Source organism: Cervus elaphus, chromosome 9 (assembly GCF_910594005.1).
Source record: "Cervus elaphus chromosome 9, mCerEla1.1, whole genome shotgun sequence".
NCBI classification, from domain to species: Eukaryota; Metazoa; Chordata; class Mammalia; order Artiodactyla; family Cervidae; genus Cervus; species Cervus elaphus.
Genome location: NC_057823.1, coordinates 15,261,695 through 15,289,326, shown reverse-complemented (window position 1 = coordinate 15,289,326; position 27,632 = coordinate 15,261,695). Strand labels below are relative to the sequence as shown.

General features: G+C 52.9%; 5 protein-coding genes across 6 annotated transcripts in view; 3 read left to right on the top strand and 2 right to left on the bottom strand.

Moving 5' to 3' along the window:
• Positions 1 to 1,153: 1,153 nt before the first annotated feature.
• On the bottom strand, positions 1,154 to 4,235 carry PRDX2 (peroxiredoxin 2). The gene is made up of 6 exons (XM_043911335.1): positions 4,102 to 4,235; positions 3,493 to 3,604; positions 3,251 to 3,404; positions 2,544 to 2,666; positions 2,272 to 2,402; positions 1,154 to 1,470 (listed from the first exon to the last, which is right to left on the bottom strand). The coding sequence occupies exons 2-6, from the start codon at positions 3,593 to 3,595 to the stop codon at positions 1,385 to 1,387; spliced, it is 597 nt and encodes a 198-aa protein (XP_043767270.1). The 5' UTR covers positions 3,596 to 3,604; positions 4,102 to 4,235; the 3' UTR covers positions 1,154 to 1,384.
• A 91-nt stretch (positions 4,236 to 4,326) lies between these two features.
• Positions 4,327 to 5,955, top strand: THSD8 (thrombospondin type 1 domain containing 8). The gene is made up of 2 exons (XM_043911336.1): positions 4,327 to 4,573; positions 5,756 to 5,955. The coding sequence occupies exons 1-2, from the start codon at positions 4,327 to 4,329 to the stop codon at positions 5,953 to 5,955; spliced, it is 447 nt and encodes a 148-aa protein (XP_043767271.1).
• Positions 5,956 to 7,289: 1,334 nt separating this feature from the next.
• Positions 7,290 to 11,385, top strand: RNASEH2A (ribonuclease H2 subunit A). The gene is made up of 8 exons (XM_043911334.1): positions 7,290 to 7,425; positions 7,631 to 7,702; positions 7,828 to 7,954; positions 8,067 to 8,154; positions 9,666 to 9,803; positions 9,917 to 10,004; positions 10,953 to 11,076; positions 11,172 to 11,385. Exons 1-8 carry the CDS (start codon positions 7,299 to 7,301, stop codon positions 11,305 to 11,307), a joined length of 900 nt encoding a protein of 299 aa, XP_043767269.1. The 5' UTR covers positions 7,290 to 7,298; the 3' UTR covers positions 11,308 to 11,385.
• Positions 11,386 to 19,973: 8,588 nt separating this feature from the next.
• On the bottom strand, positions 19,974 to 27,089 carry RTBDN (retbindin). Of its 2 annotated transcripts, none has more exons than XM_043911330.1 (6): positions 27,003 to 27,089; positions 22,644 to 22,818; positions 22,046 to 22,112; positions 21,821 to 21,931; positions 21,180 to 21,276; positions 19,974 to 20,437 (listed from the first exon to the last, which is right to left on the bottom strand). In XM_043911330.1, exons 1-6 carry the CDS (start codon positions 27,075 to 27,077, stop codon positions 20,210 to 20,212), a joined length of 753 nt encoding a protein of 250 aa, XP_043767265.1. In that variant the 5' UTR covers positions 27,078 to 27,089; the 3' UTR covers positions 19,974 to 20,209. The 2 variants fall into 2 exon arrangements, with proteins under 2 accessions (XP_043767265.1, XP_043767267.1); XM_043911332.1 differs by lacking the exon at positions 27,003 to 27,089 and adding an exon at positions 23,449 to 23,513.
• MAST1 (microtubule associated serine/threonine kinase 1) overlaps positions 26,440 to 27,632 on the top strand; it is a 28,795-nt gene continuing 27,602 nt past the window's right edge. Inside the window, exon 1 of the mRNA XM_043911328.1 lies at positions 26,440 to 26,522. Coding sequence (XP_043767263.1) covers positions 26,484 to 26,522 — 39 coding nt within the window. The 5' untranslated portion in view covers positions 26,440 to 26,483. The remainder of the gene's footprint in view (positions 26,523 to 27,632) is intronic.

Here is a 27,632-nt window from a genome sequence, read left to right as displayed (position 1 = left end):
GGCTACTCCTGAAGCCAGTGCTCTAGGGCCCCTGCTTCAGAAGAGAAGCCCATGTGCCGCAACTAGAGTAGCCCCACTCGCTGTGACTAGAGAAAGCCAACACTCAGCAGTGAAGGCCTAGTGCAGTCAAAATAATTTACAAATTTTAAAAACAATAGAATAAAAACTCCAGGACTGAGATGAGTGACTTTGGAGGGCATTAGGCTGGAGTACTACTAATGGTGGTGGGGGTTTAGTCACTAAGCCACGTCTGACTCTTTAGTGACCCCATGGACTGTAGTCTGCCAGGCTCCTCTGTCCATGGGATTTTCCAGGCCAAGAATACTGGACTGGGTTGCCATTTCCTCCTCCAGGAGATCTTCTTGACTCAGGGATCGAACCTGCAACTTCTGCATTACAGGCAAATTCTTTACTGACTAACCCACTAGGGAAGCTTAATAATGGGTCTATGGATTAAATGAGCATGTCAGTCCTGTGGAAGGAAACGAGGACTAAGAATGGCAACACCACTTGCCTGAAAAAGTACAGTGTCAAACTTCGCACCTTAGGACACTGTGTTGCTCCTAACACCTGCCTTCTTGTGTAACCCTCACCCTTCCATTTCAGGGACAGGACATAGACTTTCCAACCTCTGGTGGTACAGAAATTGCAGCAGAACTATGCATGTACCTCAAGCTCCCACTCTTGGTTTTACTTTCAGGATTGGGTCCCCACCTTCTTCCAGTCCCAGGGACCTGGTCCTAATAACCATTAATAGAGCCCTGATCTTCACGTACTTCTCTCTTTTAACATGCATTGTCTTCATTCCCATTGGTCGTCTTTATTCCCGTTTTGCTATTGAAAAGACCCAGGGAAGACCACAGCTCCTAAGCGGCTTTTTAACCCAGGCTGGCCGCTGTTAAGGTGTGGGAGCTGCCCCGTCTGGCCAGGTTTCAGGTCGTAAGGCAGCCTGGGACTTGCTCCCTGCAAGGGGCAACAGCGCCAACCTCCTCACCTTCAGGCCACGGAGAAAGGAAGCAGCGAGCATGAAGCAAGGCTGCCACCTTGTGGTGGAGATCGGTAACTACAATGTCAGTTTCCCAGACCACAGCCTGGAGAAAGCTGCCGGGGGTGGTACCACACCAGGACAAACCACACAAACACAAGACTCAGATCTGTCCCTAATGCTTTATTAGTCACCTATAGGCCTGTTCTCAGTTATGTGGGCTCCAAGGAGGGGGTCACCATTCACCAGCTCGAAGTTTGAGAAGGACTTGGCCTAACCCTCTGTGGTCATGGACTGTGGAGTCTGAAGGAGCAGGTCTGGCATTTCCTGGGTCAGTACAGGACACAGGTAGGGGCCTAGAGGCGGGCCAAGAGCCCAGGCGTGACACCATCTGCCAGCCTAGTTGTGTTTGGAGAAATATTCCTTGCTGTCGTCCACGTTGGGCTTGATCGTGTCACTGCCTGGTGTCCAGCCGGCGGGGCAGACTGTGGAAAAACAGGGATGCACGTGTGATGCTAGAGTGCCATGTTCAAGGGAGGGCAGTAGTGAGGGGACAGAGAGAGGCGCAAGAGCATGAGCTGCAGAGGAAAAAGCCTAGAGCCAAGTGGTCCAGGCCTAAGACCATGCCACATGATGAAAGAAGCCCTCCGCGCTCAGCCGCAGGACTGTCTGACATTTTTTGGGGGGCTGTCCCTCAAGGCATGTGGGATCTTAGTTTTCCGACCAGGGATTGAACCTGTGCCCCTCGCAGTGGAAGTTTCAACCACTGAACTGCCAGGGAAGCCCCTGTTTTATTTTTTGGCCATGCCGTGTGGCTTATGGAATCTTAGTTCCCTGATCAGGGACTGAACTGAGGCCCTTAGCAGTAAAAGTTTGGAAGCCACTGGACAGCCAGCGAATTCCCTGGCTGATATTTTAGTTTCTTTCCGACTTCTTGAATCACATCTTTCTCTCTTAGCCTCTGCCCCAGTGGACTTCAAGGGGCAGTGGCCTTCACAGGAGAAGATAACTCTGATCCAATTAACACTCAAGCTTGCCTTGGTACAGGTCTTCTCAAATATCTTCTATAGAGTTCTATTACCTCCCCAGTTATCTGCCCTTATACTGGGGTAGTATCTCCCCCACCGGACTAGAATTTTCTTGCAGACCTTGAGCTGAATCTTCTCGGGGGCCCTCACATCCAGCCCACACAAGTGATAGAGCAGGCCTTGAACATATGTGTGCATGACTCAAGGGCCGCGTATGTACCCATGTGTGGACACATGTGACTGGGTGTGTCTGCTCACCTTCCCCGTGCTCATCTGTGTACTGGAAAGCCTGGACCAGCCTCAGAGCCTCATCCACGGAGCGTCCCACGGGCAAATCATTGACGGTGACCTGGCGAAGGACACCCTTGCCGTCGATGACAAAGAGGCCCCTGAGATATTGGAGTTCACAGTGAGGAGCCGGGGCACCCACTGTCAGGACCCGGGGAGGGAGCACAGACACCCTGCTAGCCATAGGGTGAGAGTGGTCCCCTCACCCTGAGGATGGGGGCTTCCCGAAGTTCCCTCAGTACCTGTAGGCGACCCCTTCATCTTCCTTCAGCACGCCATAATCACTGGACAACTTTCTGGTTACATCAGCCAGCAGGGGGATGTTCAGCGGGCCCAGGCCTCCCTCCTTCCGGGGAGTGTTGATCCTGAGGGTGGGGGAGAGAAGGTTGGGACCTCAAGATGGCTGGTGCAGCAGGGTCCTTACCCTGTGATAAGGGCCTGGGTGTGATAAGTAAGGGCTGGAAAAGGGGGTGCTGGAGGTGAGAGATAAGGGGCCTGAGAGCAAGTCCCAGGGAGCCTGACCCACCCCACCCTGAAGTGGGTGCAGAGGCTGCTTCCCACAGCTGTGAAGACTAAGCTAATACTCTAGCAAAGTGACTTCACATGTGCAGCAGCAACCGGAGGCAGAGAACCTGCCCCGATGTCCCCATCCTCCTCTTTCGAACTCTTAAACTGGAGTTTCCACCTGGCTCAAATAGTTCTTGGGAGGGAAGCTGCATTGCCCTAACTGAGAAAAAACATTTATCAACTCCCTATGCCACAGAAACTACTTTCCAAAGGTTAATTACTGTCATTATCATGAAGGACTTGGGAGTCACCCTCCCCATTATTTTCTTGCTGGGAACGGGATACGCAGAGGTTGCCCATTGAGCAGAACCCACAGCTAGGGCCCTGGAGACGTGTAGGTCTAGCTGCACCCTCCCTCCTTGCTGGTGATCTCCATTCCTACCAAGCCAGGTGGGTGAACTGAGAGTCCACGGAGACGCCCAGCACCTCGCAGTTCAGCTTGTGGAACTCCGCAGCACGGTCGCTGAAAGCTACGATCTCCGTGGGGCACACAAAGGTAAAGTCCAGAGGGTAGAAAAAGAGGACCACGTACTTCCCTGGGGTGGGAAGAGACGAGGAGTTGGGGCTCGGGCCCTCTAAGGCCTGTGCCCCGCCCCCCACCGCGGCCCCCATCCAGGCCCTCACCTTTGTAGTCGGAAAGCTTCACCTCCTTGAAGGCGCCATCCACCACCGCGGTGGCCTGGAATTCTGGGGCGGGCTTTCCGAGGTGCGCCTTGCCGCAGGCCATGACTGAAAGCTGAGACCCCCCGCCCGCCCCACCCACGCCGGGTCAGTGAGCCCTGGACGACCCTTTGTCTTCACTTCCCAAGGTCACGCTGCATATCCGGCCGAGTTACCGAGTCAGAGCGACGGAGACAGTTGCTGCCCTGCCCCGCACCCTCTCCGGGACCAGGTCGGCGCGGCCGGGAGACTTTAGGAGACCCGCCCACCTGGACAGCGAGGGCGGCCGGGCTGCTGCCGCCCGGTCCCCAGTTAGCGTGTCGGCCATAGCGCGATCCCGCAAGCCCACCCGCCCAGGAGATGTGGCGAGTTGGGGACGGGGAGCATGGGGATGCGGCCGGTACTCTAAGGTTCTGGCCTCTGTTTCCCGCCCCCCACCCCCACTCCCGCAAGGACAAAGGCAGCCGCCAAGGCGGGCGGAAAACAAAGGCGGCAGGCGCTGAGGTCTGGATTGGGCCTGAGCTGCTCCAAGGAGGTCCACCCCGCAGCCCGATGCACTCCTGGTGTCCATACCTGCGTGGGTAAGGGCGGGACGCACCGACTCTCGGATGCAAGGACTTGATTTCGCAGGGCCAAGCGAGCCTGGGCCCGCGGCGCCTTTTATAGTCGGCCCGAACCATGACGCCTAGGGCGCGGGGAGGTGGGCGGACTTACTGAGCGGTCGGGTCCACTGCAAGAAGCGCAGGGGAGGGGAAGCGGAGCCGGCCGCGACCACGCGCCCCCGAATGGCGGGGGGAGATGCGCAGCCTCCGGCCCAGACCACTGCACCCGACCGCGGGGGGTGATGCGCGGGGGCTCCTCTTTGGAGCGCGCCGGGGTCGGTTGGAGTCCGGCATGGCCCGGAGCCAGGCGGCACTGCTACTGCCGTCTCTGATGCTCCTGCAGCTGGTGACCCCTGCCCAGGTCTCCCCCGACTACCAGTACTTCGGCCAGCAGGGCGAAGGGGACACCTGGGAGCAGCTGCGGCTGCAGCATCAGGAGAAAGGTAACTGCAGGCCGCGGATATGACAGTGCAGAAAGGAGCTCATTTGCCACCACGTCACCAACTGGCTGCAGATAGACCCTCCTCCAGGGACTTCAAATTTCTGCCTTGCTGAGCCCTGGGGGTACCTCTTGGGCTGGTTACTTTGGCTTAGTTTTCTCATCTGTAAATTAAGATAGTGTCTTTAAGCAGTTTACACGGGGAGAGGGGAGTGGACAGGCAACAAACACCAACGCAGACGTCTCCATAAATTCATGGATAAGTGCTGAGAAAGGCGGAGATAGAGAAGGCAGGGCGCATGTAAACTTCTAAAGTCAGAGAAGGCCTCCTGGCTGAAGATAGGTAACCGGTGCAGCTGGAATGACAAGCAAAAAGCCCCAAATGCGAAGATTTAAGGGGAGGAGCTCGCCAGGGAGTCGGAGCAGCAAGTGCCAAGATGGAAAGAGGAATGGAAAGAGGGCAGTGTTGTCTGGCAGAGGCTTGATGAGGGCATGAGGTGTCAGGACTTTCTGAGCCCCAGACTTGAGCTAAGACCTGTCAGCTAGGGCCGTAGGGAAGAGTCAGTAAAAGAACAGTTGTAAAGGGCGTCTGATAAATGTAGCTGCTTTAAAAGTGGTCAAGATAATTGTTTTTGTATTCGTGCATAGCCAGGGGCTTTAAGTACCTTCATTATGTTAATTATGTCCTTTAATTTACCACCTGGTAACACCGCTGGTCAGGTGACAATGGACTTGTTGGACCGGCTTGTGATCACACCCTTGTAGGGAGAAGTCACCTTCAGACAGTGGCCACCATGTGTTTTGTACCACACCCCCAACTGGACAGGCAGGCACAGATGGGAAGTGTCATTTGGCAGCCCCTCTGGGCCACTCACCAGATGTGTGAGCTTGGAAAGGTGGGTTGCTCTTCTTAGGGCTCAGTTTCCCCACCTGGGACTAGTGGGAAGATTCGAGATCATCTGTGTCGGGATGGGTGGCAGACAAACACAGCTGAGCAAATATGCTGTTGTTCAGTCGCTCAGCCGTGTCTGACTCCTTGCGACCCCACGGGCTGCAGCACGCCAGGCTTCCCTGTTCTTCACCATCTCCGGAAGTTTGGAACTGCTATTTGTTAGTATCTTTCTCTTCCGCCTTCCTTAGAATGGGGGGATATAGGTTCCCCCTCTACCTGGCCCTCCATCCCTAGAATTGGAAGACTCTGTCCTTGGCCCTTGGGGAAAGTGGCGCTGTTTCTGCGACCTGGGCAAGCAGGAGCGCAGCCGCGAGGTTGTGGGCGCGTCGCCGGGCCCGGTGTTCATGGACCGCGAGAATCTGGTGCAGGTGCGACCCTGCCGGCAACGGGATTGTTCATCCTGCGAGCCGAACGACTGCGACTGGAGGCTCTGAGCCCGGGTGAGCAGCGGGCGTGGAGGAGGCGCCCCCCCGCCCGCGGCGGGCCGGCTTGTCCGGGGCCCTGAGTCCCCAGGGTGGGAGGGGACAGAGGAAGGGCTGTACTTGGGGGCGCGGGTACGAGGCGGGCATCGGGAAAAGGAACACTAAATCTGGGGCTTGGGCAGAGCGTGGGAAAGGAGAGCTGAGTCAGGAGATGTGAGCCCCGCTGATATCCGAGGAGAAAGGAAGATAGACGGTGGGGGTGGGGAGGGGAAAACGGAGATGGAGGAACAGAAACCCACAAGCTGAGGGCGTGAGCCCTGATGAAAGCAGAAAATAGAAAGAGATGCGTTCGTTGGAACAAATCCAGGAGGCGTGCTTCTCGCTAAGACGTGAGAAAAAGAGGGAAAAGAGCAGAGGAGGGGACGGGGGCTTGAACCCTGAGTTTGGCAGGGGAGGGAGCCTGCGTGATGGACGAAGACTCTAAGCCGGATTCTGGAGAAGTCTGGGGTCTCTGTTCAGGGGTAGAGGAGGCTTAGCCCGAAAGAGAGGATACAAAGCGGGCGGGGTTAGGGGGGAGGCGCTTCCGGTGAGCTACGAGGGACTTGGGGGTTCCAAGTCCGAAGGTTTGAGTCCAGTGGGAGCCAGAATCCCTAGTATAGGGGGCTTAGACTGTGTGGCGTTCCAGGGACCTCGAACACAGGAGGGCCTGAAACCAGATGGGGGCCGGGAACTCATTGATGCGGACACCGAATTCTCGGAGTCTAGTGGTATTTGACCTTCTAGGCTTTGACGGGGCTTCCCAGGTGGCTCAGACGGTAAAGAATCCTCCCGCAATGCGGGAGACCTGGGTTCGATCCCTGGATTGGGAAGATCCCCTGGAGGAGGGCGTGGCAACCCACTCCAGTATTCTTGCCTGGAGAATCCCATGGACAGAAGAGCCTACAGTCCAAGGGGTAGCAAAGAGTCGGATACGACTGAGCGAGTAAGCACAGCACTAGCTTTGATGAGGTCGAGTCCTTCAAGGCTCCCCCTCAATTTTCCCTTGTCTGCCCACTAGCCGCGGCGGGAGGAGCTCCAGAGACACCGGGGCGGAGCTTGGAAAGCGACACCGCCCAACCGGTTCCCCAAACGCGGAGCTCGCTGGTCAACCTCGGAAACTACAATTCCCAGGAAGCCGCACGACAGCGGCGTCGGCGGAAGCTGCGCAAACGTCAACGGCGGCTGGCGCGTTGGGGGCGTGTCCTGCGTGCCGATAGGTCGAAAGCTGGCCCTGCTGCGGGGCCCGCGGAAAACGCGCGGGGAGACCTTTCTCTGCAGACTTCGTTACTACGGCTGGTGGCGGCGGCCGAGGCGGCATGGATCTCAGCGAGCTGGAAAGAGACAATACGGGCCGCTGCCGCCTGAGTTCGCCTGTGCCTCCTGTGTGCCTCAAGGAGCCCTGCGTCCTGGGCGTCGATGAAGCGGGCCGGGGCCCGGTGCTGGGTGCGCCCCCGGGGCCGGGTGGGGGAGGGGCGTGATAAGGGGGATGCAAGTTGCAGTGGAACCGGGACTGGGGTTGCACCAGACTCTGGGGAGGGGAGTGATAGTGGTGATGGCGATGGCACTGGTGATGGCACCGAAAAAAAAGCGGTGATGATGGAATAGAGGTGGCGGCTTTCACGGCCTCACTGGACTCCCTCTTCCCCAGGCCCCATGGTCTATGCTATCTGCTATTGTCCCCTGTCCCGCCTGGAGGATCTGGAGGCCCTGAAAGTGGCAGGTGAGCACTGGGGTGCGTCTAGGGAGGGGGTTCCTGTGCATGGGCACGGGTGGGTGTAGGCTGGAGGAGGAAAGCAGGAACTGGGGGAACCAGCCCCTCCCCTTCTCTCCCAACCCTCCTCCCAGACTCAAAGACCCTGTCGGAGAGCGAGCGGGACAGGCTCTTTGCGAAAATGGAGGAGGACGGGGACTTTGTGGGCTGGGCACTGGACGTGCTGTCTCCAAACCTCATCTCTACCAGCATGCTTGGGCGGTGAGGGGTCCCGGAGGATTGGGGGGGGGGGGCGGGAGGAGGGGCAACCAGAGTGGGTTGGAAGGGATGGGTGGCTGGAACGAAGTTGACTGGGTTCTGTCCACCACCACAGGGTCAAATACAACCTGAACGCCCTCTCTCATGATACAGCCACTGGACTAGTGCAATTTGCGTTGGACCAGGGTGTGAACGTGGCCCAGGTGAGCTAACTGTCGGATTGCCCCCATTTGATCATCTCAGGATAAAATAGGAGTGTAGGGGGAAAAAAAAATAGGAGTGTAGAAGTGCAGTGGATGACTCTGCATCAGACATACCTAGAATATCTCAGGAATGTGTGTTACTGCTGCTGACGTCCTACTGTTTTTATTTTATTTTATTTTATTTTTGGCCACACTGCATGGCATGTGGGATCTTAGTTCCCTAACCAGGAATTGAACCCACACCCACCCCTGCACTGGAAGCATGGAGTCTTAACCACTGGACTACCAGGGAAGTTCCCCCAACTGTTTTTTCTGCCCCAAATGTTTGCTCCACTGAGGACCATTGTGGAGCCCCCAGCCTCACCCCCATCTAATCTCTCTCTATCCTAAAAGTTCAGTATCTAGAACGAATCCCACATGATTGCCTGCTCCATCCTCCTCCAGCCCCCTCCCCTGCCACGTGCTCCCCACATAGCAGACAGTCATTTATATTTTTGGAATGTAAATCTTGACATTTAATTTTCTGAGCACCGTGGGAATTAGGAAAACTCACAGGCAAGTGAAGAAATGAGATGAAGTCGCCAGAGAGAAATAGAAGTTGGCACTGCAGCCAGTGCTCTGAGGCAAAGAACAGACTGTTTTGAGAGAATCAGAAGGGCAAGTACACTTGAGATAGGGAATGTAACAAGAGAGGCCTTGCCGAGGAGGTGGCTCAGGTCCAGGACTCCCTGTGCAATGCTGTGGAGACAAACAAGGACCTTTGCCTTGTTTGTAAAGAATGTGGAGCTGCCTATGCAGTGCTGAGACAGACAGACAAGGACCCTGCCCTCAGGGTTCATGACCAAGTCAGGGGAGATAGATGGGCAGCTGGTAAGCAAATAATAAAGGTGGTTTCGAGAATAATAACAGCTGTGGAGATCACTTGTCCTGATACTTTTCTGACCCCATTTCTGTTCCAGCCATGTGGTGTCTACTGCTGTCCAGAGTACTTGGCATGGTCCGGCCTCAGGACCTTTGCACTGGCTGTTCCCTCTGCCTAGAACACTCTTTCTCAGACTTCCCCACAGCTCATTCCCTCATCTCCTTCAGGCCTTTATTCAGATGTCACCACCTCAGGGTACTTTTCCTAAAATACCCCCAAACAGTTGAAAATTATAACCTCTTTTCAGTCTCCCCAATCCTTTTTTATTGATCCTCTTTCCTGTCTCTGGCCCTCACCTACTCCGGCATGCTCACTGCTGTGTCTCCAACACCTTGAACAGCCCGTGGCATGCAGTAGGTGCTCAGTAAATGTAGAATGGATATAGTGTGATCAGGGAAAGCCTCTTTGGGAGGTGATGTTTGAGCTGAGACCCCTGAGAGAAAGATGCAGCCTGGGCCTGGTCGTGAGCTGAGAGAAGAATATTCCAGGCAGCGGGAACAGCAAATGCAAGGACTGTGAAGCTGGGTCATCTGCACAGTTGTTTCTTCTGGATGTTTGTTGACTGAGTACATTTCTCTCACCATGGCAGGTGTTTGTGGACACCGTGGGGCCCCCAGAGACATACCAGGAACGACTGCAGCAGCGTTTTCCTGGCATTGAGGTGACAGTCAAGGCCAAGGCAGATGCCCTCTACCCCGTGGTCAGTGCTGCCAGTATCTGTGCCAAGGTTAGGCCCCCCCACTGGCCATGGCCAGCTCCCAGCATCCCCCTGGGCAAGGAGGCAGGCGTGGCTGCTTCCCGGTGTCTGTCGGAGATCCCAAGTGCCTGTTTTGCCCACAGGTGGCCCGAGACCAGGCTGTGAAGAACTGGAAGTTTGTGGAGAAACTGCAGGACCTAGACTCTGATTATGGCTCGGGCTACCCTAATGGTGAGCAGATGGCAGCCACGGTAAACCAGGAAGGCGGGCTTGGCATGCTTCTGAGGCTTTCTAAGTTGTTCCTCTCAGCCTCCTCTGCAGCAGAAGAGGCTGAGGCTCAGATAGGGGTTCCACTTGCTTACGACTGGTAGTGCTGTATTCCAGCTGGCAGGCCCCTCTTCCCTTCTCCCACCCTCCCTCCCTCTCTGCTGTCTCTCTGGAGCTCCAGCGAAGCACGGAGGCTCGTGGTGGACCTAAGGGGCAGAGTGAGGGGTACCAGTTCCTGTCCAGTGACCCCAGCTTGAATTCATTGTTTGTCTTCATTAGGAGGCTCAGTCTCCCTGTTTGTAAGGTGGAAATGACTGTGCCCTATCCCCTGTAAACTCTGCTGAAGACACACAAGGGCAGAGGCGATGATTCAGTGGCTGGGTACAAGGAACCCCTTGGCACTTGGGTGGGGCAACCTAGCAAGTCTGGGGTTGTACTTAGGTGAGGCCAAAGGGAGGAAAACCAAGTCTAGGCCAAACACAGATTGGGCGGTGTTCATTGCTTACTGGGCACCTCATATGTGCCTTGCAGAGCCAAGCCCTGGGGATTTAGCCATGAGCAAGGCAAGCAGGGACCTCCCGGTGCCCACTGAGTTGGTGGTTACATGGGGAAAATGGGCATTAACCCAATGGTCCACAAATGCTGGTTCAGTGCCTGTTGTTCTTGGGGAGGTAAGCGAGATGACCCAGAGGCAGTCTCCCTGAACTTCACCTTGCGCACCTGTTCTCAGGCAGAGGGTCAGTGGGAACAGCCTGTGCAAGGGTCCCGAGACAGGAAGATGTCTCAGACAGTGATGCATCCCTCGGGTGCTCAGGAGGAGGCCTGCGATGAGGTGGTGGGCCCTCAGATGCCAAACTGAGAAGCACGGCAGGGCTCAGGCCTCTCCCACTGTCCCCCCGACCCTGCCTCCAGACCCCAAGACGAAAGCCTGGTTGAGGAAGCACGTGGACCCTGTGTTCGGCTTCCCCCAGTTTGTCCGCTTCAGCTGGCGCACAGCCCAGAGCATCCTGGAGAGTGAGGCGGAAGACGTGACGTGGTAGGTGTCTGGAAGCGAGGGTGAGAGGCCAGGGCTCCGCCCTGCCTGGGAGGACCGATCCCCCAGAAGTTGGAGCCGCCACCTCTCTCCCACAGGGAGGACTCGGAGACTGGGAATCAGGAGGGACCTGGGAAGATCAAGTCCTACTTCAGTGAAAGCCCCCAAACCTGCCCCCGCCTCCCCCATCGGTACTTCCAGGAGCGGGGCCTGGAGTCAGCCACTGTCCTCTAGGAGCCAGCTTGGACCCCCTTTACCTGCCCCCGCCACACCCGTCCCTCCTCAGTTCGTGATTAAAATTCTTCAAGGAAAGCTAAGTGTGGGGATTCTACTTTGGGATAGAAGTATGTTCTGTCTGCATCTGGACCCAGTCGCTGACTTCTGGAACCTAAACAGGATGGGTATTGGTTGATTTAATTTGATTTTTTAAATGCCTAGTAGGTTTGTTTGCAGAATTAGGAACCAGTACACTGAGAAGCTAAGGGCTTCCCAGGCGGCACTAGTGGTAAAGAACCCACCTGCCAGTGCAGACGACATAAGAGACACAGGTTCAATCCCTGGGTCAGGAAGGTCCCCTGGAAGAGGGTATGGCAACTCATTCCAGTGTTCTTGCCTGGAGAATCCGTAGACAGAGGAGCCTGATGGGCTACAGTTAGAAGGTCACAAGGAGCTGGACACAACTGAAGTGACTGAGGGTCCCACCACATACCACACTGAGAAGCTTCCCTTCCATACTATCCTCCAGCATCCTGGTGGACTTAATGGGGTGTCTCAGTCCTTTGTGGCCTGTTGTAACAAAATACCACAGGCTGGTGCTTTATAAACAATAGATACTTAAATTTAACAGTTCTGGAGGCCAGAAGTCCAAGATTAGGGTACCAACCCAGTTGGCTTTGGGGAGGGCCCTCATCCAGATCACAGACTGCCATCTCCCTGGGTTCTCACGTGAAGGGGTGAGGAATCTCTGCGGGGTCCCTTTTATGAGGGCACTAATCCCATCCATGAGAGAGCTCCACCCATGTGACCTTGTCCCCTCCCAAGGTTTAAGGTGTCCTCCTTACACCTAACACCATCTTGTTTGGGGGTTAGGATTTCAACCTGAGTTTTTGGGGGCTGTCCAAACATTCGGACCATAGCAGGTGCCTCCTAGGCCCTTCTGGAGATACCCTGGCATGTTACAGGTGTATACACAGATACATTGTAACTGAGGTTCTGTTTTTTAAACAAATGAAAACAAAGTATACCTTAGATAGTATACATAGCTGTTTTTATTTTTATTTTTTTTATATAGCTGTTTTTAAAATAAATTGTCTATTATTTATGTTTTGGCTGTGGCTGGGTCTTCCTTACTATGCTTTTCTCTAGTTGGGGCAATCAGAGGGTACTCTCTAGTTGTGGAGCTTGGGCTTCTCATCACAGTGACTTCTTTTGTTGTGGAGCACGTACTCTAGGACACATAGACTTCAGTAGTTGCAATTCTCAGGCCCAGTTGCCCTGTGGCATGTGGAATCTTCACACACCAGGGATCGACCCGTGTCCCCCACATTGGCAGCTGAATTCTTAACCAGTGGATGACCAGGGAAGTTCAGGCATTGCTCTTTTTACCACTTACATCTTAGGATAATTCAAATACGTGTCCAAAAGCCTTCCTTGTTCTGATAACAGCTGCAGATTCCTCTGTGGTGTGACTGTCCTGTTGTTTATTTAGCACCTCTTAATAGACCGTGAGTTGTGCCCCAGCTTTCTGTTAAACTTGTACGTCAGGGAATGACAGGTTTGCCGTCATCTTCTCACACTGCTGTGTCTGTAAGAACAAATTTCCAGGGGTGGGTTTCCTGGGTTAAAGGGACTGTGTGATTTCTAAATTTTTTTGTGTGTCTGTGTGATTTCTAATTTGAAGAGATATATCCAAATTCCCTCTGTGAAGGCTTGTGCTCAGTGGCACTCCCACAAACAATGTAAGTGAGCATTAGTTTCCCTCACAGCCTTGCCAGCACCAGGACAAGTTTATCTCACTCCATGAGAAGTTTGGAAGTCAGGAGCTCAACGTTAAATACTATCTTTGTTTTTCTGTTTTTTAAAAACTATTTATTTTGTTGCATCCAGTCCTAGTTGTGACATGTGGGATCTTTCGTTGAGGCCCATAGGCTTCTCCCACTGTGGCACAAGGGATCAGCAGCTGCAGTGTGAGGCCTAGAGTGCAGTATGTGGGATCCTAGTTCCCCAACCAGGAATCAAACCCATGTGCCTGGCATTTGAAGGCAGATTTTTGACCAGTGGACCACCAGGGAATTTGCAAAGATGTTGTTCTTTTAGTCCATCTTCTATTTTGCTAATTTAGGCGGGTTTTGCCTCTCATGATCCCAGGATGGCTGCCACAGCTCTAGACATCACATCCCAACCTTCAAAGGCCTCATCTACAAGCAGCCACCTTTTCTCTTCCTGGCTGAAAGTAGGACACGTCTATGCCTGAAGCAGTCTGTTGCCAGGGGAATGGGATATCTGGGGTAAAGGATTAAATACTGATGCCTGGGGGTAGGGAGAGACTCTGTATCTGCCCATTCTCCCAACTCTTGATCCCCAGACACACACCTTGACTTGAACAGTAGGATTTTATTTCACCCTCTTTTTTTTTCTTTTTTAATGTCACCTTTTTGGGTTTTTTTTGGCTGCATGGCTTGTGGGATCTCCGTTCCCTGACCGGGGATTGAACCCAGGCCACAGCAGTGAAGGCACCGAGTCCCAGCCACTAGACTACCAGGGAACTCCTGAAGAATGAGGTTTTAGCAGAAAAGGAGAGAGAATATTGGGTGCTGCCAGTTCTGTGTTGTGGCGTGTGGGATCTGACAGTACATGGACTTCTCTAGTTGCGGTGCATGGGCTTAGTTACCCCATGGCCTGTGGAATCTTAGTTCCCCCTGGCCAGGGACCTGAGACCCCACAAACTGTGACCAGGCATGGAACTCACATCCCCTGCATTGGAAGGTGGATTCTTTTTTTTTTTTCTTAAACAGGACAAATCCACACTTTTATTTATTTTCAAGAAGTTTAAATCCTCGAAGGGTACAGCATCACACGGATTCTGTGTCCAACGGCCTTAGCAGGAAGGTTACTTCGGAATTTGGCACGAACTATGCCGCTGTTTCCATGAGCTCCAGTTGTCTTTCCCCAGATTACTCTGGTTCTGTTAGGTTTCCCACCAGGAGTTACTGTGTTGTTCTTTGCTTTGTACACATAAGCACATCTCTTGCCTAGATAGAATTCAGTTTCATCTCGAGCATATACACTGGAAGGTGGATTCTGAACCACTAGACCTCCAGGGAAGTCCCAGCATGTGGGATCTTTAGTCCCAGCATGAGAGCTCTTGATGGTGACATGTGGGGTCTAGTTCTCTGACCGGGGATCACACCTGTCCCTCCTGCATTGGGAGTGTGGAGTCTTAGCCAGTGGACCACCAGCCAAGTCCCGGCTCTTCACTTTAGTAAATGCTCTGATGGCAAAAATAAACACAACAAACCAGGGCATTGTGGGAGTATTATTTATGGAGTGTGTATTATTAGTCAGCCAAGGCTGCCATAGGAAAGTATCTTACACTGGGACACTTAACCAACAGAAATTAATTTTCTCACAGTTCTGGAGGCAGAGTCCAGGATGAAAGTGTCGGCAGGGTTGATTTCTTCTGAGATCTCTCTCCTGGACTTGTAGACGGCCATCTTCCCTCTCATCACCTCCATCTGTGTGTGTCCTAATCTCTGCTTACAAGGACTCCAGTCCTATGAGATCAGGGCCCACTCATAGGACTTCATTTTACCTTAACTATCTCTTTTTTAATAAGAGAAGATTTATTTGTTGATTTATTTTATTTTTGGCTGTGCTGCGTCTGCTGCTGCACAGAGAAGCTACTCTATTTTCAGTCTGCAGAGCGTGGGCTCTGGGATGCGCCGGCTTCAGCAGTTGTGGCTCGAGGGTTCTGGAGCACTGGCTCAGTAGTTGTATTGCAGGGGCTTAGTTGCCTCATGGTGTGTGGGATCTTCCCAAAGCAGGGATTGAACCTGTGTCCCCTGCATTGGCAGGCGGATTCTTAACCACTGGACCACCAGGGAAGTCCTTTAACTGCCTCTTTTAAGGTTTATCTATAAATATAGTTACATTCCGAGGTACCAAGTCTTAGGGCTCCAACATGACTTTGGGGGGTGGGTGGGCACAATTCAGCTCTTGAGAGAACACGCCTGCACTCTGTGAGTCCTGTGCTGGACGTGGGGAAGCCAGGGCTGACCAGTCACGGTCACAAGCCTCCACTGAGGACCTGAGAGCTCCCGGAGTGCACATGGGGAGGCCAGCTCCAGCCTGGAGCTCCTGGCCTGGAGCCTGAAGACCTGACTGGCTGAAATCTGAAGCGTGAGAGGGGTGAAACGATAACAGAAGGGTAAAAGCGATTCTGGGCCGCTCTGGTGGCGCAGGTGGTAAAGAATCCACCCGCAATGCAGGAGACCTGGGTTCGATCCCTGGGTCGGGAAGATCCCCTGGAGAAGGGAGTGGCCACCCACTCCAGTCTTCTTGCCTGGAGAATCCCATGAACAGAGGAGCCTGGCGGGCTACAATCCATGGGGTCACAGAGTCGGACCCGATTGCGCGACTTAAGTACATATGCATGCCACGGTTGTTCTAGGCAATGGGGATAGCAAGTGCAGAGACCCCAAGATTGAGAGGGCCTGGCTGCAAGAAGGCCCCAGAGTAGAGGTGATGAGGGCAGACCTTGGGAAGAGCTGTGACCGCCCTGTTTTTCTGCCTAAAGACATCTATTTACTCCTCTGCCAGTGGCTATCACTGTAGTTGCAAAGTATAAAACATGACTCCATTTGCTTTTGTTTGTTTTTTGTGTTTTTTTTTTTTTTAATTCACCTGCAAGGCTTGTGGGATCTTAGTTCCCTGACCAAGGATCAAACCCACACCCTCTGCAATGGATGTGCAGGATCTTAACCACTGGACCACCAGGGAAGTCCCAATGTGATTCCATTTGTAATTCTGCCCTTTTCTATGTCATAATTGTTGAGTATCTCAGACTTGCCTCTTTCCCTCTCAGAATTATTAGAAGTACAGTTCATCTTGAAATCATTGGACCTCTGACTACTGATGGAATTTGGCTTGATAAGAAGGAGAAACTGTTAGCCTTTTTCCTCCCAGCTGGTGACAAGCAGAAACTAGGGGGTGCTGTAAAGCTGTAACTCACAAATATTTCTTTTTTTTTTAATACTTTATATCTTTTTTTAAATGTAGATCATTTTTAAAGTCTTTATTCAATTTGTTATAATATTATTTTCATTTTATGTTTTGGTTTTTGGCCATGAGGCATGTGGGATCCTAGCTCCTGGACCAGGGATCGAACCCACACCCTCTGCATTGGAAGGTGAAGTCCCAACCACTGGACCACCAGGGAAGTCCCAACTCACAAATATTTCTTCCAACAAAAATCTGGTGGGAATTCCCTGGTGATCCAGGGGATAAGACTTCACACTCCCAATGCAGGGAGCTTGGGTTTGATCCCTGGTCGGGGGAACTAAGATTGCACATGCCACAACTAAGACCCTTGCATCACAACTACTGAGTCCGTGAGCTCCAGAGCCCATGCACCATAACTTGGGATGCCTGCATCCCACAAGGAAGGCCACCAGCATCAAGTTCACCAGGCAGTTATAAATGTGGAGTCCAGCTGTTTGGAACTAAGGCAACCTTCCTAAGCCTGTGATAGAGAACCAGGAGAATCACAAAGAAGATGGAATTGGGTGGAAAATCAAGAATAAATATGTGAGTGAAAAAAAAAGAAATGTGAAGTTCAGGGTTCCACATCAGACCTGCCTAGGATCCCCAAGGTTTTATTTAAACTGAAGTTGACAACGACGTTTGCTTCTTGGAAGTTTCAGATGATCACTCCCACACTCCTCAGTACAGCCTTGTGGGTTATTCCTCTGATTCCCTCTCATTCATCCCCTTCTACCCATTTTTCATTTCCTGTCCCGAGGTCCTCCAGTCTCACCCTCCCCCTGGCTTGCTTGCTGGTGGCCTGCAAGAGTGTCAGTTGAATGGATCATCCCCCTGCATCCCCCCCTCCACTTAAACCTTCTGTGGCTCTCACACCCCTCATTTACTGGTCCAAGGGCCTTTGCCTAGCATTCAGAGCCTTCCATGTTCTGACCCCAACTTCCATGCTCTGTTCCAGGCTTTCTGAGCAGCTGGGAGTTCCCAGAATCTGAAACCCTCAGGCCTCCTTGAAATGCACTTCCCCATGGCCTGGCTGGCGCTCCTTCAAAGGCTTACCTCACTCCTCTTCCTTAAATGCCTGTTTCTCTCCGTCACAATAGCAGTGCATATAAAACATTAGCAACAACGGTGATTATGGATGATGTCTACATCTATTGAGTGTTAATTACATGCCTGGCATTTTCTAAGCATTTTATTTGACATCCCTACCATTAGGAGGTGGAGCGTAGAATAAGAGCTGTCTTTAATGACTCAGTGAATAGAAAGCAGAGGTGACACTGTGTGACCTTTTTTTTTTTTAGCCACACTGCATGGCTTCTGGGATCTTAGTTCCCTGACCAGGGGTCGAACCCAGGCCCTGGCAGTAAAAGTGCCGAGTCCTAACCACTGGACAGCCAGGGAATTCCAACACTGACTTATACGACTTGCTAATCAAAAGTGAGACAACTTCCACATTCCACATGACTCTCTTTCTTGGGACACGTACCTGTAGAACCCAATGCCTTGTTATGAGGAAGCCCAAGCCACTGGGATGAATCGTGTGTAGTTATTCTGGCTAACAGCCCCAGCTGAGGTTCAAGGCAAGGGCCAGTACCAACCACCAGATACATGAATGTGATTCCAGTCCTATCCACGATCTGAAGTGGCATGAGAGAACTTGAATGAGAGAGCCACCCAGCTGAGCCCAGGGAAAGTCCAGAACCATGAAAGATAATAATGGTTGTTTTATACCATGAAGTTTGGAGTTATTGTTACACAGTATTGCATAACCATAACAACTTGTATTAACTCATTCAGTTCTCCCAATAACCCTATTAGGGGAACAATTATGATCCCCGTTTTACAGATGAAGAAACTGAGGCCCATAAATGCTTGGCAATATGCCCAAAGTTACAGAATGAGTAAATGGTAGAACTGAGGTTTGAACCCAGGTGGATATACTCCAGAGTCAAGGTCATAGCCACCGTTCTCTGTGGTCAATATACCATGACTCCCTGACAAGCACTCCTTCCACTTCTGGTTCCAGCCCTTAAATTTCTTTCAGGAGGAGGCAACTGCTTCCCCATACATCAGTTCACGTGGCTCAGATGGAACACATCTCACCATGGACTTTAGGTACAAACAAAACCTAGGTCAGAGAGCACAGCATCTCTCCTGACAATTATTGACTTTAGTGATAGGCTTATGAGGAGAATGGATCAATGAGAGCCAGCCCTGGAAACTTTGTTGGTTTTACAGAGAAGTAGGCCCATTTTTTTGCACTAAAATCATGGAGTTGCTGGTCCGTCTTTGCTAATGTGAGGAGATCCTGACTCAGAGTACAGCCAAGAGAAAGCAAAACAGATTCCTAACATCATTAAAAAACCCAGATACAGCCATTCTTGAAACTTATCACTGTCTTGGCGAAAGGCTTTGACTTTTGTTTTGTTTTTGGCCATGCCTTAGGATCTTAGTTCCCCAATCGGATCAGACCCGTGCCTTCTGCAGTGGAAGTGCAGAGGCTCAACCACTGAATAGCCAGGGAAGTCCCTAAAGGCTCTTTGAACTGAGTTTGTCTCTGGCATCTGAAAGATGCTAGTCTGCTACTTTCTCAGTAGGACACTTTACTTCTTATGCTATTTCATCTTCCTTGAGGGCAAGGAATGGGCCCGATATATCTTAGCACAGTGCCTGGATACACGAGGCATCCACCAATCTTGTGCTATTGAACAGAAGTAAAAGAGATATCCTAAAGGGATATCAATCCTAAAGGAAATCAACCCTGAATATTCATTGGAAGAACTGAAACTGAAGCTCCAATACTTTGTCCACCTGATGCAAAGACTCAGTGGAGAAGACCCTGATACTGGGAAAGACTGAAGACAAAAGGAGAAGGGGGTGGCAGAGGATGAAATGGTTACATAGCATCACTGACTCCATGGACATGAATCTGAGCAAACTCTGGGAGATAGAACCATGGAGCCTGGCATACCACAGTCCACGGGGTCGAAAAGCATCAGATGCGACTGAACAGGATCCTGGTGACTGAACAACAAAAGGGATATTGCCCCTGTTTTCCAGGTGAGGAAACTATCTCTCCTGTGGATAAGGAGGAGGATTAAAGACTAATGCTTACAACCCAAATCATGAGTCTGAGTCCAGTCCTTTGCTTTAGGTCCAGGAATTTCATTTGTTTTGGCTGAACCTCAAAGCGTGCAGGATCTTAGTTCCCAGATCAGGGGGTGGACCCCCTGCAATGGAAGCTCAGAGTCTTAACCACTGGACCACCAGAGAAGTCCCCAGGAATGGCATTTGGGAGAAATGGAGGAAGGAAAGAAGACATCTCTGGGGCTTCTTAATCAGAGGTGAATGCCATAAAATGGTGTCGGGAGGTATGTACAAATCAAGAAGCTTGGTGGGACTGGTGGCACCCTGTGGGTGAGCACACCTCTCCTTGTCAGTCCTTCTTCTGGACCCCTTCCCCATTTCTGGCATCCGAATATTCCAAGTTGTGAGATGCTCCAGGGTATAGACCAGCCTTCATTTACATGCTCGCACGAAATCAGTCGCTCTAACTTTAGGACCTGAGGATTCAAGAGACGCTTTCTGGCAACTATACTTTCCACCCATTTCCCCCAAGAAGCAGTCACATCACGTGCTCTAACTGGAAAGTTTATTTAGGGGGTAGAGGGAAAAACTGAACTATTAATACACTTGGGTTATTTCTCAAATAATCTGGGGAGGGGCGAGTCTTTGGGGACCTTGGGAGGAAGGATGGGACTCTGGAAACTAGAAGGCAGTGAGGGACAGGGGTGGGACGCTGGCTGTCTTGAGGGGCAGGGGCAGGGTCGGGGGTGGGGGAGAGGAAGCGTATCTTCCATTTAGGGCCGGGCGCCCCCTAGGGGCCGCTGCCACTTCCACTGCCACTCCCGCTGCTCGCGGAGTCCAGGATCCCGGTGCGAGAGCGGCGGGAGCGCCTGAAAATGGTTCCCCGGGCCCTTCGTGCATGTCTGGGACGTGGCAACATCGAGACGGAAATGGTGAGGCAGTGACCAGAGCCGGGATCCGCCACTGGTAGCGCGTCGCCCAGAAGCGAGCGGCAAAGCTCCGCTCCGTCTGCAAAAGTCTGGGGCGAAGGAGTGGACTCAGGACCCGAGTGGGTGGAATCCAAAGACCCAGGGGGCTGTGGCGAGATCTTAGGGTGGGCTATTCCCACTTCTGGGTCCTCCCGGGAGTCTGGGGGGCAGGACCGTAGTGGGGGTGAGGCCATGGGGAGGGCGAGCTCTTACGGGGGGCCTCAGGGGGCTCCAGCGGGGGGGAGAACCAGATTAAGACTGAGGCCTTGGGGAAGGAGACTCCGGTTTCTGGGCCTTCCCCTGGACTGTGGATGGGCCTAGAGCAGAGACCATCTTCTGTGTGTGTGTGTGTGTGTGTGTGTGTGTGTGTGTGTGTTAGTCGCTCAGTTGTGTCCGACTCTTCGTGACCCCTCGGACTGTGATCCGCCAGGCTCCTCTATTTCATGGAATTCTCCAGGCAAGAATACTAGAGTGGGTTGCCATTCCCTTCTTCAGGGGAACTTGGCAACCCAGGGATCGAACCCAGGTATCCTATATTGACAGGCAGATTCTTTACTATCTGAGCCACAAGATAAGCAGAGGTCAAGGAGAGGGCAAATCTGGACTCAGTCGCCCTTAGGGATGCTACAGATATATCCTACTATGGAGACTGGGCTGTGGGAGGGGAAAGGTGGGAGTGGGGGGTTTTGGTGTCCCATGCCAGTCCAGACTCCGGGACCTAGACGTGTTAACTCAGGACACCGTAAGGGTAAGGTGTCAGTCTCTTCCCTGGTTCCTCTGCCCCATGCTCACCTGCCCATAAGTAGTGCAGCCAGGCTCGCAGCCCCTCTTTTCTAGGAGTGGGAGCCAAGTCGGGCTGCAGGTGATATCACTTTCGCAAGTGGCAAACCTGGGAATGGTGTGTGGAGAGAAGAAGGTGGAGAAAGGCTCCACGGCAACGTCTTTGTGGGATTCCTGCTCTCCAAGGCTTTGCCCCATTTGTCTCTCACCAGATCCAGGCCCTGCCTCTTAGAACCACGCTCCTACAGAAACCATTCCCTAGATTTCAACCTGCCCCATATTCTCTACATTTACCCAGGACCCTGTCACTTGAGAACTCATTCTTGCCGACCTCAGACTATCTGTTCCAGGCCAGTCCCACCCTTTTAGCTCCTATTCTCAATCAAGAGACCCTTCCCTTAAAAAAAAAAAAAAAAAAAAAAAAGCCTGCTCCACGGAAGGCTACTCCTCCGTACTGCCAATCATAGAAGCCAGGGTTTCCACAAGCTCTGCCCCTTTCTTCCTAGCCTCTAAACACAAGGCCTCGTCCCTTAGACTTGGAGGCGTTGGACTCAGGCCACGCCCCTTCAGGTGCCCGGAGGATCAAGGGGCAGATCCCTAGTTTGGCCCCGCCCAAAATATAGGCCACGCCCCTCAGACACCGCCCCTCCTACCAGGCATCGCAGAGCTCAGAGCAGAGCGGCTGCGTCTGGCGTACCCCCAAGAGCAGCAGGTGGAAGCGACTGCGAAGGGCAGCCTGGAGGTGTACCAGGAAGGATTCGCACCTGGACATCGAGAGAGACAGGACGGATAGGTCAGGATGCGCAGGGACTTTGGCCCCCTAGTTGGGGCAACTGGAGCAAAGAACACAGAGAAACCCCCGAGGTGGATGTACTCACCTGGGGCTCAGCTCCTCACAGCGCACTGGGACGAGCCCAGGGTCCGATGCCTCTGGTGGGTTCATCTCTGAGGGAAAAGAGGGCCACAGAGAAAGGGACTCCAGTGAGTTCCAATCTTGTGTCCTCAGGTAGAGCTGAGGAACCAAGACTTCGGGTCCCTCTGAACTGGGAGACCCTAATTATGTAAGTCCTCCCAAACACAAAAATTAAGACACTTCGCTTGGGATGTAAATGCAGCTTCAATTAGTAATAACCACAAATCAAAATAAGCTTGTCATTTATTACATTTTTTGGCAGCGATGTAAGTTCTCATATGGTTACATATGCTCCTTTACAACATCCCTATGAGGTAGATTTGTTATTTCTCCTCCTTACTTAATGGTCCACATGAGGCTCAGAAAGGTTGAGTGACTTGCCCATGGTCACACAGGTATGAAGTTGGAATTTGAACCTAGGCAATTTGTGCTCTTTAATCACCACTAGACCCAGGTGCCTCCTTTAGTCACCCTAAATCCCTTTGGTAAGGAAGTTCTAGCATTGTTGTGGTAGAGTTGAGGTTTCTGGATGTTCGAGTTTAGGCATAATCTGGAATGCTTACCTTCCAGGTGCAGCTGGTCTGTGCCCAGATTGGTCGCCAGCCTATGGTGTCTCTTTGATCTAGCTGGGAGTGGGTGGCTCCCTCCACAAGCTCCCAGCAGCATCCATGCCAGGGTCAGTTGCAGGGCCCAGGCCAAGGCCCTGGGTCGAGTGTGACCCCTGCAGGCCATGTCCACCTGAGATGAGAGGTAGCTGGGATGCAGGGTGAGGTTCAGTTGTCCCTTTCTGGTAGCTCAGGGTGGCACTGTCCTGATGCCCAACCAGGAGACAGTGCCAGGCAGAGCAAAGAATGGGCAGCTGATGAGGAAGCAATAGCCAAACACTCTCAAGTTCCCAGGGGCCACCAAGGCCTGCCTCTGACCCAGGAGCCCCCCCTCGGATTCATGTCCCCTCCATCCCTTCAGATGCAGATCTCACTCCTGTTTGACCACAGTTCGCCATCTCCCTCCCCCGAAACAATCTCCCACTCTACAGGACCCCAGGCAACCTCCTCCATCCTCTAAGGGGACCTCCCCAGATTTTCCAGTGACCTCTTCTGTCCAGTAATTCCATCCTCTCTTCTGCCCAGTTTCCTCCCTCCCTCCTTCTTGATCCCTGCTGGCCCCTTTCATGGTCACCTTCTCTCTCTTCGCCCACAATCGGCTTAGGAACTGCCACCCAGGGCTAGACCTTTGGAGCCAAACTTGACTGTGGCAGGACTCAGGTTCTGCCCCTGGGAGCCAAAGTCCGCAGGGCAGGGGAGACTGGGGGTCTGTGAAGACAAGGCAATTCTTTCCCCCTCTCTTCTTCCTCTGGCTACCTCTCACCTGTTAGTCGAACTGGAGTTTAGGCCGCTGCTGAGACACCTCAGGGTCAAATCCAGGAAACAGCGACAGCTGAAAGGGGCGTGGTTTGATGCAGGGGAGTGGCTTTCCCTCACCCCTCCCTCTGCTCCAGGTGACCAAAGACCAGAGGATATGGGGCTGGTGTGTATATACCCTTGTGTTTGTTTTTATGTAGAGCTTGTGGCTTAAACTCTGTATATGTGTGAAGAGTGTGTGTGTGTTGGATAAGGGTATGTTTGTGTGTCTGTGTATATACTGAAAGTTTATATGTGTTTGTTGTGTGAGAGTATGTTTATGCGACTCGCTTGGGTTTGTGTGCATGTGTGTGTGTGTGTTCAAAATCTGGGTAAGGAGATCTGTAAATGTTCCAAGCCTAGTGTGTCCAGTTGAGTAAGAGTCAGATAATAAATGCTGGGGAGAGGGATGTAGGATGAGGGTAGGTATCCTGCAGAAATACTGAGAATAATTCGGTGGGTAAAAGTTGTTGACTATGAATGTTGACAATGAGTGAATAAGGAGGTATCATGTGTGGAGAGGATGTGTGTCTCCCTCTAAAATGTGTGTGTGCACACCCCCTTTGAAGTTTCTGTGAATTTTTGTCCCCTGCAAACATTCCCTCAATTCATTCAACAAACATTTATTGAGCACTTATGGTATGCCAGCTTCTGGGGATGCAATGTTTTGACTAAGACATGAAAATCTCAATCCTCATAGAGCTGACAGTTTAGTGGCAGTGTCCAATAAGAAAAACAGCCCTCCAAAATAACTAAACTAAATAAACTAAAACTAAAAGAAAGAAAGAAAAACAGCCTTCCAGTGAGTGCATGAGTGTGTGTATGTGTGTCCATGTTTTGTGCTGGGAGGATAACGTGTCTGTATTTTGCACACTGTATTTTGTGTGCACCTGAGCTTCCCTTGGTTTGAGTTATAGTTGTGTGTATGCCTGCATATGCTTGTGTTTGTATGTGTTGTGTGTGCCTGCGTTGCTGAGTGTGGGTATGTCTGCGTTTTCTGAGTACGTGTTTGGATGTATGTTTGCAGAAAGTCAGTTTGTGTGTATATGTGTTTCTGTGTTTGCCTCGTATATGTTTGTATGTGTGTGTGTTTTCAGAATGTATGTTTTGTAGAGTGTTTCCAGAATGTGTTAATAGGTGTATGCGAGTCTGTTTGTTGCACACGTGTTGGTATGTTCATGTTCATATGTAAGTTTGCAGAGTGTGTGTGTGCTGGTGCTTGTAGAGTGTGCATGTGTTTTTGCGAGCAATCACTACTACCACAATCTCTCCCTCTCGTCTCGGACTAGTGCAGAGTTTTTGTCTGTATCTTTTATGGATGTACTCCCAAAATCCAAACCACTTCTTTGCACACAGTAGGTGCTCAATACCTGTTGAGTAAATGAATCAAGAGGCACTGTCTCCTGGCCCCTGCATGGGTACACGCTGTTGTCTTCAGCAACCAATATCCAGTGGACCTCTCCCTCACCCACTCCATCTTGGGGTAGTTCAGGGCGTTCGTGGGTCATATCTGTCCATTTTCTAGGCTGCGCCTCCCGATAACCCTTCCTTTCCCCTGACCTTCGCCCCCAACCCTGCGCTCATAATTTCAGCACGACGGACAGGAGTGCTCCAGATCAGCACCACGGAGAGTTCCCTGGGCTTCAGGCTGAATCCGGGCAAGAGAAATGTCCCGACCTTGGAGAAAGAAGTGCGAGGAACAAACTCGGCGAGATGGCAACACAAACACGCCAACAGAGAGAGAAACAGATCAAGACAACTCAGGCAAAGGCGCAGAGATGAGTAGAAAAGAGCCTGGGGAACACCAAGAAGCAGACTTCGAAGTGGCTCCCTTTGACTGTCAGAGGTCGTTCCGGCCCAGTGACCGCGCCCTCCAGGGCCTTCGAGAAAGCTATGGGCTGAGACCCTTGGGAAGCCGCCACCCCGCCATGCCCTCCAATGTCAACGTTGGGGTGGGGGCTTCCACTCCAACTCTGGGAAGCATTGTTGGCTTGGCCTCAGCTGTAGGAACACTGCGGGGGAGTGGTGAAAATCGCTCCCGCTGCCCCCCTCCCCAGCTACCAGCTAATCGTTCCTATAAATACAGCCCAGCCTAGCCTGGCTTCTTAATCCTGACGATGAGGGAGGGGGTCGCTGGGGGAGGGGGCGGCAGGGTTCCCCGAGGAGTCTCTGCTTGGGAAGAGGGTTCGTATATGCCTGTAAGTGTTTTTCTGAGGGGGCATCTCCTATGAGGACGGGTCTCCTCAGTGCAGATACACTCTGTAAGAGACTATCTCCTTGGGATATGAAGTCTCGTGGATGGGGGCAATATCCCATAGAGACTATGGCTTTTATGGGTCTTTCATTGAAGGTACTCTCACCAGGCTCCCCAAGTGAATCCCCAGCGCGGATCCTTCTCTACAGAAATGTCTCTTCTTTGGAGGCTGGGCTTTTGAAAAGAAGTGTCACCTCTCAGAGACCATCTCTTTCAGAAATGATTGTCAGGGTGAAAGGAGTTCCTGATTGGAGAGGACCTCCCTGCGGGGACTACCTCCCCGTGGGAATCTGTTTCTCTGAGGGGATCACTGCGGGGAGGGAGTTGTCCGCATAGGGAATGTATCTTAGTAAGCTTGTCTCCCTTGGGGTGTTTCTAGCGTTGGGAGCCTACCCACGAGCATGTCTCTCCCCTGGCACGTCTTTCCTTACGGGGGTCTCACGGTAGCTTGACTTCACTGGGGGCATCTGGAGGCTCCTCCCCCACGCTTTCCCCCTTTCTCCCAGAGCGGGCAGCCTCGGCCAAGGCCGGGCTCGGGCGCCCAGACGCAGTGACGGTGCCGGGTCCGCCCCACTTTGCTCCGCCCCCGCCACCTCCCTCCGGTTCCCCCCGCCCCCCCCCGCCCCCCGCGCCCCAGCCGCCGCCGCCGCGGTCCCCGCGGCTTCTCACTCCCTCCCGCCTCCCTCCTCCCGCCGCTGCCACCGCCTCCCACCTCCCTCCCGGGGGCCGAAGCCGCTGCCGCCGCCGCCATGGACGATTCCGGCCTGATTCGTCGCCGGAGGCTGCAGGTATGCGGCGGCCCCGGGTGGATGGGAAGGGGTCGGCGCCCTGGGGCGGAGACCGGCAGGAGGCGGGAGAACTTAACGCCGGGGAGGGCGCAGGCACCCCCTCCCACGGCCTCGGGAAGCTACCCGGGGGGAACGCGGTGGCCGCGCGTCCCGCCGCGCTGGGGACCCCGCCCCTCAGGCTCTGCCCGGGGACCCAGGGATCTAACGGAGGGAAATGCAGCCTAGCGCTCCCCCTCGAGGATAGCCCAGGGGCGCCCGACCCTTCAGAGGAGATAGGGGGCTGGGATCGAGATCTTTGCCCTGGTGCTCGGCCAGGCTGGGGGTGAGGGGGTGCAGGGCAAAGTTATTGCCTCAGGGCTCGCGCCCCCCGGGGCTGCAGGTGCCGCAGCAGCGGTAAACATGTTTGTGTTGCAGCCTCGCCCCTCATTACCCCAGGAGTCCCTCTCTGAGTCATGGGGACCCCCTACGACCTCCACGCACCTGCTTGGCCACCGAGATTCTTCCTACTGCCCTAATTGGACAGGGATCTAGACAGTCTTCCTCCTCACCCTTCATTCCACCCCTCTTCACTACAACACTACCCTACCCCCGCCCCCACTCCGCGATCCTCAAGTCCAGCCCAGCTTGTGGGTGGGCGGGAGCGATTTTTAGCTCCTTGCAGCCTTAGAAGATGTTGGTCTCCAGGCTGCGCAGGCGCAGGAGATGTGGGTCCACTGCACGGAGTGGGATACTGAGGTTTGCTGTGGAGTGTGGGGTGGGGATTCTGAAGTTGAGAAGGATTCTATTTGGCCCGCAGCATGTACTTTTAAGGGTTAATATGGGGGTTCAGTGTTGCCTCCAAACTAACTCCAGAGCGAAAATTGATCAAAACTTCAGCCTGGCATCTGGTTCTTCTGAGCCTCCTCGACGCACAGCCCTGAGCTAGGTAATCTGGAGGAGTTTATGTAAAGCCTAGAATGGGCCCAGTCTCAAGCTACATCCCTAGCCTGGAGCTTGGGATGAGGAGAGGATTCAAACCCTCACCCAGGGCCCTCTTCCATTTTTGGAAGGGGCCATTTCAGAGGGCAAGGACTTCTCAGGCGTCTGGATGATGCTGGAACCAGCCCTGAG